We start from the raw sequence: 12,332 nt of genomic DNA, 5'->3' as shown, positions 1-12,332 counted from the left end.
AACATCACTGCTAATTGTTATGCTCTGTCAATTATATTGTGTGTAAATGAGGTGAGAATGAGTTTCTGTGAAAATATTTCTTTAATGCTGTACTGGAGGTGAGGGACTATACTGTACTCTTGTTTTTATTATTACATGTAAATTTTACATTTATCACGTTCTCCTGATCATCAGTGCCTATGATATGTAAGGAAATATAATTGCTTTCCATTAGTAGTTTTGTCTTAGGAAAGGACGCCGTTGCCAAGGCGATCATTCGAAGCCTCCTCGATGTAAACAAATCGAGCTGCTGCAAAAGGTCGGAGGTCTCGCTGGGAGGAGCATCTCACGGTAGTATTTTCGCCATTCATTCAAAAGTGACAGTCTTCCAACATATTTTTTTTTAACTCGTGTCTGTAGTGCTTTCTCAGCTCTTTCAATAGCTGTGTATATTCCTGTAGCTTACTGCCTTGTTTGTAATTTAGGCAGTTGTGAAGTTTGTGTAATGTCATTTTCGGCCGTTGGTAATATTATTGATCTGTGACAAGGTGTTACTCAGACTTGCTGTTTTCTTGTCAAGAGGCAGGTGGCGGACAGGATGGATGCTTGTTATAAGCGCAATGGTATTTGTTTAGTAGTATGTTAAAGGCGTTTTCTGAGCCTTGCATGTTGTTTTAATGTTTTTTTTTTTGGGGTGTGTTCATTGAGGAGACCTGAAAATGCACATGGTTATTGTGCAGTCTTAGTAAATTTTTTCCTGTTGATTTCATGAGCAAATTCCTTTTCTGACAATTTTTATGTGGTTTAGATTATATATATATATATATATATATATATATATATATATATATATATATATATATATATATATATATATATATATATTCATTTGGCAAACTTTTGATTTTGTTTTTATCAAGGGGGCTGAGTCTTTAGTAGACAGAATGGAGGATGGTGGTGAGTCACTGCTATTGCTGTCTGCCACATTATTAACTATTTGGTTAAATTGTGAAACATTTCTTAATGACTCTGTATTCACCACTGTAAAGAAAGAAATTGATTTCCATACAAATAAAAAGAAATATGATAAACTCTTGAGTTAGCAGACAATGATTTAAAAGATCCTTTGCAGCAAGGGTGAGTGGCTGCTGTGGTGGTGGGTGGTGGCACAGCAACACATCAGCCCAAAGCCATTTGCTAAACTATTTTAAATGTATTAACTCTTGCTAATGTGAAGAGCTAATTAGCTTTAAATAATTCTGCCTTATGAAAATGATTATATATATATATATATATATATATATATATATATATATATATATATATATATATATATATATATATATATATATATATATATATATATATATATATATATATATATATATATATATATATATTCATGTAATGAAATGTCTGAACACTATTTGACTTTTGTGCAGATGACATCCATGGAAAAGATTTTTTGTTTCAGAGTTTTCTTTTACTTCAGAAAAGTTGTGAATCTGCACTACATTTGATTAAACTATGCTTGATTTATTTTGTTTATTTTGGCTAGAAAGTCACTGTACATAATAGTTTTCCTCTGCATATTCTAATGCTTGCTGACAGCTTCTCTTATCATTCTAAAATTCCCTTACTCTTACCACAGCCTGGACCAGTGTTACATTAAGCTTATCTTATTATCCCAATAAACATTTCTTATAGGGAAACCTAGGAGCATTCATGGCCTCTCCAAGCACTGACACAGATGTGGGCCCACCAACAGAGGAGGAGCTGCCCCAGGCTGGAGGAAGGGCACCAGGTGAGGAGGCCTCTGAGCAGGAGGACCCGATGGAGGAGGGCAAGGGTGGCTCACCAGGTGCTGGCTTGCAGGCCAAGAGACCTCATGCCACAGTGAAAGGTAGGTGCTGCTTGATGACCTTATGTTGGAATTGAGTTTATTTTTCAGGTTCAGCAATTTTGTGGTTAGAATTTAATGTCTGAATTGTAAACTATAAGCTCTAGATTAATATGTGTATTTGATTAAACATTAAAGTTTTCAGATGATTATTTAAATTTCATTGCAGAGCTCTTCTCAGTAATAAAAATAGAACTTTTATTACTTGTTGCAAGTACAAATGTTTCTTTAGACATGTGAGTAATTGAGTATGTTAAATATTCTTCCATCACAATGACCTTCATGTTCAGAGAGGACAGTGGAAGTAAGAGAGACGTGGAGTGAGAATGTTCATGGCCTGGACAACCTAACTTTGGCTATCAACAGCCTGGATGATCATGTCCAGGTGAGGACTAAGTCTGGTGTTGTCACTTGTTACCATCATTATAAAACTGAAATACTTTTTTTTTTTTTTTTTCATTTTTACATTTGCAGTTGTTTAGATTGTTAATTCCAGAGAACTTTATAACATTCTTGCACACAAACACATCAAGTAGCCGCTTACTCATTTTAGACTATTCTTTGATAAAATAGTTTCATATTTCAGGCTGGACTACAAGAAGTTCGAAACTGTGTAGGCATCTTGCGCCATGAGAAGAATGAGCTTCTCAAACAGGTGAGGTCTCTTTCTGAGGTGGTGCGGGAAACCTCCATCCAAAGAGACAGATATAAGGAGGCTACAGTACAGTTGCAACAGGTAACTCTAAATTCATGTGTAAATATTTACTTAGTTATATTTTTCTAGTTGTAGTATGCATGATCAGAGCTAGGTGCATGTAATCCCTCTCCATATCTATATTTATCTAGTCTTTCCCTTAAATGTTGCATACCTCTTGTTTTTATTTCTTTATCCTTTTAGTTCATTCTATGCTACTTTCAGTGGGCCTATTTTCTTTCTTTTCAAAATTTTTTTGATCTAGGCCAGAACCTCTCTTACATAAAGAAAAAAATTGTATACTGTTGTGTGGAGAGCTATACATACCTATCTTTGTTTAATTACCTTCCCTTTATAATTTTCATACTTTTCTCATATTTATCTATTACTCAACACATGCTTGTATAATTATTAGAAAGAGATGAAGACACTGCTTTCATCATAGTTGATAGAGGTGACTTAGTGTATCGTGAAGCAACTGACACGCTCTTTGATCATGCAGGAAGTTGCCAACCTGAGGAAGCAGCTGGAGGCACAGAAGAAGGACAAGGATATGTTATCAAGGAGGATGCAGGAGCTGGAGGATCAGGATGAGGTATAACTGATGAAGTCTTCCTTCTGTGAGCAGTTGATTTGAGGTGTTGAGTAGTTGATTTGAGGTGTATGTTGATAAAGCTTTGCCTTATGAGGTTTATTCTGATAGTGCTGTGAAGAAGGTTTGTAGAGGACTGATAAACTGCTTTTCTTCTTTCATCTTCCTTTTATCTCCTTATTCTTTCTTCCTTTCTTTCTTTTTAATTATATGATTTCTTGCCTTTCCTACTTCTGTTCTCTCTCTCTTAGTTTTCTTTCTATCTTCTTCCTTCCTTTTTCTTCATAATATTTAGTTTTCCTTAATTTCTTCCTTCTTTGTTTTTTTCCTCTTTTCTTCCCTTCCTCACTTTTTCTATCCTTTTCTCCACTTGACCTTCCTTCCTTATATTCTCTTTACCTTCTTCCTTTCCTTCTATCCTCTATTTCCTTCCTTTCCTATATTCTCTCTACCTACTTTCCTTCCTTCCTTTTTATTCTCTATACCATCTTTCCTTCCTTCTATCTTGTATACCTTCCCTCTTTCTGTCCTTTATATCTTCTTTCTGATCTCTTAATTTTCTCTCCTTCTGTCCTATCTACCTTCTTCCTATCTTTGTATTCTTTGTATCTTTCATTCTTCATTTTCTCTATAATTTTAATTTTTTATTCTCTATTTTCCTCCTCTTTCTCCCTTCCTTCTCCCTATTCTCTACCTCCCTTCCTCTCTTCCTTCCTTCCTTCCTTCCTTTCTTTCTTTCTTTCTTTCTTTCTTTCTTTCTTTCTTTCTTTCTTTCTTTCTTTCTTTCTTTCTTTCTTTCTTTCTTTCTTTCTTTCTTTCTTTCTTTCTTTCTTTCTTTCTTTCTTCCTTCCTTCCTTCCTTCCTTCCTTCCTTCCTTCCTTCCTTCCTTCCTGGCACTCTCACACTGACGCTCTGTTCCTGTGTTGAGCCATTTGTAGCAGCTGGTGTGGTGATGGACTCCTTGCTATCTCTGGCTAATGTACTATCACCCTCTCTTGTCATCCCCCTCTGTTACACCATTCCATTCATCAAGGGGACACCAGCATGAATGAACTGCCTCATCTCCCCTAAAGTAAATCCTGCCTCACTTTCTCATTGCCTTCCTCATATTTTTATTTATTTATTTTTTTTTTTGGTGCTACTTTTGGTTTCTTGTTTTCTTTCCTGGTGTGTAAAATGTTCAAAATCAGTCCTTGCTTCTTTCATTGCTAGACAGATTTTTTAATAACTTCTGACAGCTTTTTGAACACAATTTTTTTTTTTTTTACTATTCTCTAGAAAGGCTAAAAATAGTGCACTATATTCTCCATTTTTTTTTTCTGTGTCCATGCAAGCAGTTTTTATTGTGCTGTGATTTTTTTTATTATTATTATTTTTATGTCTTGTCTGTTCTGGGGCATGCCATGTGGGATTGCTGGCCTATTATATAGATAGATAGACAGATAGATAGATAGATAGATAGATAGAAGTGTTCTGGCCAAGGGCAACAAGAACTGGTAAAAAAAAAATAAACACTAAAGATGCTAGACCCTAGGGCCTAGAGGACAGTTCAAAGGCAAGTCCAAAATAAAAGGTTGACCAGAGCAACAAAAAGAGAGTTAAGAAACCAATGTAGGATTCTTGGGAGAGTTAAGAAACCAATGTAGGATTCTTGGGATGGATAAAAAGTGTGCTGGGATGCTGAGATAGTGTGGGCATATCCATGTAATGTATGAAGAAAGACTGACTGGAAGTGTTTATGAGTAAAGTATGGACACAAATGAAAGAAGACATTTAGTTCTTTTATAGTATATAGATCATTGCTAAAATCTTAAACTTTCTCCACATCAACAGCAACACTTGGAGAATATTGCCCGGACCATGCGGAGTAAGCGGCTGGCACACAGCACACTGGTGAAGTGGAGGAAAAAGGTCCATGAAAGGAGCGGCAGTAAAGCTGTGAGTGTTCCTGTGTCTTGTGAGGTGTTTGGTTCATGGTTATCTCTTTTATAGTCTGATGAGGCTCTAGATTATAGGAAACTTCTATGTGTAAGGTTACCTGCTTATTCTTTGATGAAGTTTAAATCAGGAGGCTCTTGTATTTTATATGAAGCATCATGTATGAGATTATTTATTTATTGTCTGATGGAATTCTAGATTGTAGGTTGAGGAGATCAGTTAGCTTAGAAGCCACACCAACATTCCCTAAGGGAGTAGCATAGTAATATAGAGCAACTAAGTACTGTACTACTTAGTTTTGGTGTTCACAAATCTTATAGATGCAGGTGATGGATGAATTACATTATTAGTCTGCATTTTGGGATTTGACATAGAAGGGAGAGAATAGACACACATCATATCACTGTGTTATTGTTGGTTGATGTCAACAAGAGGAGTTTGAAATGTTTGAATTGTGGATGAAGTAAATGATGCTGATGGACTGCTCATCATTCCAGGCACTGCATGCAAGATGGAATAATGGTTTGGGTATGGTTACATTGTTAATTAAATCGTCATTCATTTTGTAAAAGAGAAACCTGTCTGGATGCTTTCTTTGCCCGCCTTATGTTTTAGAATTAGAATTGCATGATGACATGTTGTGATTTTTTTTCAGCATCAAATGAATTGATATAATTTGGTTCTTTTATTCATCTATTGCGATGCATAATGGCTTGCAAGTAATCCTTTTTTTATTCTTTTATTGATTTATTATAATGCATAATTGCTTGCAAGTATGTACAGTACCTCCCAAAACTATCTTTAAGAATAAGAGGTCTACATTCTGACACAATGGACAATATTATTTGACATGCTTGGTGACTTTGGTGGCAGCAGTTAGTAGCCCTGCACACTAGGGATTGTTGCCATGTATTAATATATGACCTGAAAAATAGATTGGCATATCAACAATGTGTGGCATGTCAAACCACACACATCAAACTTACCAATGTGACACATGATCAGGCAGCAAGTTTCATATTGTTCATTATGCCACTGTTTGCACCAGACTCTAAAGATAGTTTTGGGAGCTTTGTACCTGAATAAAGTGATAGAAACATGCTTTTTATTTGGTAGTGTTTATGTAAAATTTCATGTTTATTGAAATTTATGTGCCATACATTTTTACTGAAGATTTATATACTATTCCATTCACATCAAAACAAGCAAGGCAGAATTATAGACTGTAAATATCCTAAAATACATTATAATCTTACTTTCATCTACATTTCTTAGACAGTTTAAACATTGAACTTACCATCACCTTAACATGTACCATACTTGTATAGCACCTTACTTTCCTGCAATTAATGGTGGATATTTTGTAAAGCTCCAGCTGCAGGTCCTGGAGGAGGAAAACAGTAGGCTGCGTTCTGAGCTGCTGCTGTGTCAGGAGGCAGCCAAGCAGGCCTTCCTTCGCAGTGCCAACGCCCTCAACTCAGAGGCCATCACCATGTTCCAAGTAAGACTCAGCAGCACACAGGTTAGGTGATTCAAGCTTAGTCTTCTCCTTTCCTCATTTTCCCAGAGTCAAGGGTTGGCACCATGTACGAGCCTCCTCCTGTTGTTTCTGTCCCTTGCATCTTTCTGTGACTCCCATCCTTTGCAGTTCTACCATAAATCCATCCCTCCATCTTACTTTCTGTCTTCCCCTTGATCTTCCCTCAGCTGGTTTTCTCCTGTCTCTTTTAATCAGATCCTGGTCTTCTCATTTTACTGTGTTGCTCATCTTATTTTTGAACTGATCTCATACATAAAGGTGCGATTCCACTGAGGCAACATTCTGGCAACATATGGCATGCTACATTGTCGCACAGGCCAAGTGTTGTTCGACCAGTTTAACACAAAGCAATATGTTGCGTGTGACTGTGGGTCATGCTATGAGTGGCAACAAGTTGCCTGTTGAATGTGATGCATGCGACAAAATGTTGCCTGTTGCCTCATGTTGCTGCCTTCCCACTAGTTGTGGGAAGGATTCAGTGATGAAAGGTAACAAAATGAATTGGTCTCAAGAAAAAAGTGTAGAATGTATAGGTGAATATAGGAAGCTTGTGGTTCTATGGGATACATGCTTGGCAGATTACAAGAATAACCATGCTAAATTATATGCACTGTGGGGATTAGCTGAGAAATTTAACTGACATGGCAATGGCAAAGAATATCAAGAATTTGCATGCTGCTTTTTCACTGTTAGCACAAAAGCTTAACCCAAAAGAAATCTTGTTAATTTGTCACTTCCTGGGATTTACTTTGTTGAAAAAAGGTAATTGAAACATTCCACACTCATCCTTTAAAAGTTTTTGAAAACTGATTGGTCATCAGACAGTAATTTCTCAGTAAAAAAAAGTTATCTTCAACTTTTTTTTTTTTTTTTTTTTTTTTTTTTTTAGCATCACACAACACTAGATAATGTACAGCAGCAGCAACTGTCTGCTGAGGCATAATGTTGAGAACTGGCTTAGTTTTTGTTGAATCAATGAAAAGGTTTTCTGGTAATCAGCAGTCAACACAGGATGTGGCATACTACAAGCAACAATGATGTTGCCTTGTTGTAGGCAACAAGCCTCATTCAACATATTTGTTGAAAGCCAGTCAAGTTGCATGCTACATGGTGCCTGTGTTGCCTTGGTGGAATCATGCCTTAATACATTTCATTCCAGCTCTCCTCACTTCTTCATTTTGTACATGTCTTCTGAATGATATCCAGTGTCCACTTCAACATTGCCATCTGTGTTCTTTTCAGCTTTCTCTCTTCTGTTTCCTTTGATGGCCATGTTTCAATTGAAGCTGAGTACTGTAGGTTATTTTGTGCCACACTCTATGTTGTAAGTTCAAAGGTAGAAGGTTACTGTTTCAAGGTCTCAATAGGCTGTGCAGACTTAGCATTGTGGTAGTTTCATTTGGATAAATTTCTCTCTCTCTCTCTCTCTCTCTCTCTCTCTCTCTCTCTCTCTCTCTCTCTCTCTCTCTCTCTCTCTCTCTCTCTCTCTCTCTCTCTCTCTCTCTCTCTCTCTCTCTCTCTCTCTCTCTCTCTCTCTCTCTCTCTCTCTCTCTCTCTCTCTCTCCCCCCCCCACCCCCACAGGATGCAGCAACTCGTCGCTTGGGTGGGGATGAGGAAGATGATGGGGAGAGACCACCCTCACCTGAATCCTCCTCCACCTCCTCCTCTTCTTCCTCAGCCCATCCACATAATACTCAGGATAAAGACAGCTTTGCAGGAGGAGGAGGAGGAGGAAACAAGGAAAATGTTGCAAGTAAAGGTGACAGAGACAGAGGAGAAAGAGTGCATGAAGGGTGGCACAGAGAGGAGGATAAAGTGTGCAGCTCAGACCACTTCCACCATGCTTCAGGAGTGCCAAAGCAGAGTGACCGCAATGTCATATACTCATCAACCTTGAGAGGGAACAGTAGGGATTACCGAGTGAATCATACATGCTCTGTTCCCTCAAGAATGCACTGGAGGCGAGAGGAGGAAGATGAATATGAGGAAGCCATTGATTCTGGGAGCTTTAGTCACTTTGTTAGGAAACCTTCAAGGAGCAGGACTGGCCATCAGGAACCCCACTTCAGGGCACCTTCTCCACCACCAGGGGGCGAGGCAAGTGGTGGTGGTGCAGTCCCCAAACCAAGGCTTGCAAGATCTGATTTCATCCCAGACACTTTGCAGCAGGAGGCACGTGCACGCCTGCAGCAGCTACAGAGGCAGCAGTACTTGAGGCCAGAGCTGTCAGCCTCAAGTTTTGAGCCTCAGCGTAAAACAAAAAGAGTGATGTCAAGTGGGAGCTCCAAGAAATCATGCAGCTGTAGACTTCTTAATCTTTCAGCGCCTTACAAGTGCCCATATTGCACTCCAATTCATAATTCTGATTTTGGACATTATAAAGCTACTAAGAAATCAGTGAGTAAAGCAGCCAAAGACAAGGGTGGTGTCTCAAATGTTGTAAACAGCACTACAACGAAGATTGACAATAAGGGTGCAGATAAGAAGGTGATATATAACCCTAATGCATGTACTGTTTTAATTGAAAAACATATAAATAAATAAGTGACTGTGTCTTAAAATATTAAAACACATTTATGTAATGAGGGTTTCTCTATTTTGACACCAAATGCTTTTTTAAAAAAAAGGTGCCTCATTTTTTATTGTTTTGATTAGACATTGATTAGATTTTTCATACCCTGAGAGGATGCAATCTTGATTTTGTATTGCATGAATTATTCTAAGTCCAGAGTGAAGTCATAGTCAGAAACATAACATTCTGGACTTGCCTCTTGTATGTTGAGCATCTTCCCTCACCTTGTATCCTCGGATCTGCTGACAGTCTTATAGAACCTGACAGTAGATAGATTCCCGACAGACCAGAGGACAAGACTGAGGGAAAACTGATACAGAAATAGAGTGCAGTAAGTAATTCAACTTCTGACCATGTCTACACTAATGTGACAATGCCCTCTTCACCCTCCCCCTCACTAGTGCCAAGGATGGGGCTTTGAGGGGTGCCTGGTGCCCTCCCTGGCCATATTGTCCCATGTGGGCTGGCAATGTATTCTGTGAAGTGAAGTGATTGGGTGACAATGTCTGCAGGAAGCTGCCTGCCGTGCTGAGGGATGGGATTGTGTAATAAGCAGGATGTCACTTGGAGCACTGAGGGGAAGTGGTGACCTTCCTTGTGTGTGTTGTAATGATGAATGTAATTAGCTACAGGTCCCTGATATTGAGGTGATTAAAGAAAATTATCAGTAATGCCTTGTGCTTAATTTGAAATATGAGTGGAAGTTGTACACATTGGAATAGTAATTAGTGGTGGAGGTGGAAGTTATTGGGAAAAATAACTAATGAATTGCAATCAGCTGAAATTTGATACAGGCAAGTGGGAGTAAATTTCTGGAATATTAGTAATTAGTTGTGGTTGCTAGAAAAATCAATCATAAGCTGCATTGACTGATAAAATTTGATACTGACAAATGGAAGTATTCATTGCAATATCAGTTATTAGCAATATAAAATGTGAGTTATTAAAAAACAAAAAAACAAAAAGGTCTCAAAAGTGGAAGGACATCAGTATGTAATTAGTGATAAAAAAAAATAACGGAATTCCACAGTGATTCCTTATTATACATAGAAAAAAAAAAAAAAATATCTGATGCAGTATTATAGCAGCCTAACACAACCCACACCACACCTTCACCACACTGCTTGTGACGCGGCATTAAGCAAGATTCGCCATAAGAAAAATTGTTGCTCTTGACCAGCGGGAAGTAATAAGAAGTACAAATTAATATTATGCTGTTTATTACTATGGTCGCTCATTCGGTCTTCTGTAATGTGCCTTAATTTGCTGGCTTTTAATATAGACGGAGAAAAATATCCATATTTATTTAGTTATTTTTTTAATTAATTATTTAGTTATTTTTTATTATAAATCGATGGGAGCTTTTACTGCTGATATGATAAACTTATAAAACGCTATAATTTTGTTGGTAGTTGATGATAACGTGTGTGTGGGTTTTAGGAAGTAATTCAGAGTGAGAATAAAGGTATATAGTAAAATTTCCTTAACATACTTATTTAGTTTTCATTTACTTTTCGTTTATCTGTCTATAGTTGTTAATTTATTGTATCTTATCAACTTAATTTTTCTGTGTGTGTGTGTGTGTGTGTGTGTGTGTGTGTGTGTTCCACCATTACTCATTTAACACTCCGTTGAGAAAAAAAGAAAACACTCACGTGGCGGGCGGGAATCAGTCAAGCGTAGTAACACAGTGAACATCAGCGGCAGGGAAACGTTACTACCGCGCCCAGGCAGGTTAGCAGGCACGTGGCAGGTGTGGGTGGGTGCAGGGGCAGGGATGTGCGGCTGAATGCGTCCGGGCATTATGCTGCGTGCTGCCACGGTAAGATAAGAGTGAGTGTTTGGAGCCGTGTTTTGATGTATTGTTTTCCAGTTTTTCTCTCATTAGGATTGTTTTTGAATGTTGCAGATGTTATTTGTCCGTTTTGTTTTTATGGATTTTGTTATATTTTCATTATTTATTTATTTATTTTTTCTTCTATTTTATTATATTACTTGTTTCATTCAATATGGAGAATCACCAGAACTATCACTTGAATCATAATAGGCCATTGAATACCTGGCTGACTGGTGGTGGCTCGAACTATCACCTCAGAGGTACCCGCCATGCTTCGAGCCAGCCATGCCACAGCAGCACCGGTGTATCGCGATGCCGGCTCGAGATGGAAGCTTCGAACAGAAACGTGGAAATACTATAAGGGGCGATGGACAGCCTTTGTTCTTTCATTAGGGTTATTTTTTAATACTATAGGGATGATAAGTGTGTGTGTGTGTGTGTGTGTGTTTAGCCTTTTATTATATTTTAATTCTTGGTTTCTTCTTTTTCTTTTCTTTTCTTTTGTTTCATGCATGTACTAGACACTATAACTATCACTAGAATCACCAAAGACCCTCTACTGGAGCCTAGCTGTTGTAAGTATTCGAGGGGAAGGCGCTGAAATGTTAGAGAATACGGTGCTTTGATAATAGTACTGTTTATATTATGTTCTTTAGTGTACACTTGTATGTGCGTATGCATCCATATTTATCTTTTACGTAGCCTATACTTGTAAAGAACTTTCGACTAATGTTAGGAGAAGTAGTTCCCACAGGTATTTCTTTAGGGTATGTGCAAAGTTCACCCATAATTACTATTTCGTAGCGTATATACTTGACATACACGAGACCCCTGGACAAACATTGAATCCTGCTTGTTTAGTACATTTTCAAGTGTATAGGCTCCTTATCTCCAGTGGATTTAACATGTCCTGGTAAAGTTATTTTCAAGCGTATTTTCGTGATTCTAGTGATAATCTAACAAGCATTTGCAACAACAAGGAGGAAAATACTCTTGAGAACCAATTAGTTATTTCTGTGGCCTTTACTCGCAGATTTTTTTTTTTTTAGTTCTTTTGGGTTTCTCTTTAGGTATTAGTATGTTTTTTTCTTTTTTGTTCCTTTTCCCTTAACCTAGGCCAGTGTCGCACGTATTAAAAAAAAAAAAAAAAAGACTCAGAATATTCAATGAAATATGTTTTACACTTGACTTCATATCCAAATTTTCTGATAGTATATGTAATTGTGGCGATGATGTGGAGCTTACAGTACGTGCTCTGTGATAATGTCTTAGCTCCTGG

The 12,332-nt window shown here is 37.7% G+C and overlaps 1 protein-coding gene across 1 annotated transcript; it reads left to right on the top strand.

Annotated features, from left to right (window-relative positions):
- The first annotated feature begins 206 nt into the window (after positions 1 to 206).
- On the top strand, positions 207 to 9,888 carry LOC135102801 (uncharacterized). Its single transcript, XM_064008325.1, has 8 exons — positions 207 to 330; positions 1,687 to 1,882; positions 2,170 to 2,264; positions 2,466 to 2,615; positions 3,076 to 3,168; positions 4,999 to 5,103; positions 6,473 to 6,604; positions 8,226 to 9,888. Exons 2-8 carry the CDS (start codon positions 1,705 to 1,707, stop codon positions 9,186 to 9,188), a joined length of 1,716 nt encoding a protein of 571 aa, XP_063864395.1. The 5' UTR covers positions 207 to 330; positions 1,687 to 1,704; the 3' UTR covers positions 9,189 to 9,888.
- The last annotated feature ends 2,444 nt before the right edge of the window (positions 9,889 to 12,332 follow it).

Source organism: Scylla paramamosain, chromosome 8 (assembly GCF_035594125.1).
Source record: "Scylla paramamosain isolate STU-SP2022 chromosome 8, ASM3559412v1, whole genome shotgun sequence".
NCBI classification, from domain to species: Eukaryota; Metazoa; Arthropoda; class Malacostraca; order Decapoda; family Portunidae; genus Scylla; species Scylla paramamosain.
The sequence above is the reverse complement of the archived record's forward strand: the minus strand, read 5'-3'. Positions and strand labels throughout refer to the sequence as shown.

Excerpts from the sequence above, each read along its gene's own strand:
- LOC135102801 (XM_064008325.1), top strand. The coding sequence starts at position 1,705 with ATGGCCTCTCCAAGCACTGACACAGATGTGGGCCCACCAACAGAGGAG. Across the intron at positions 2,265-2,465 it reads GCCTGGATGATCATGTCCAG|GCTGGACTACAAGAAGTTCG; the intron begins GTGAGGACTAAG and ends TTCATATTTCAG. Across the intron at positions 2,616-3,075 it reads CTACAGTACAGTTGCAACAG|GAAGTTGCCAACCTGAGGAA; the intron begins GTAACTCTAAAT and ends TTGATCATGCAG.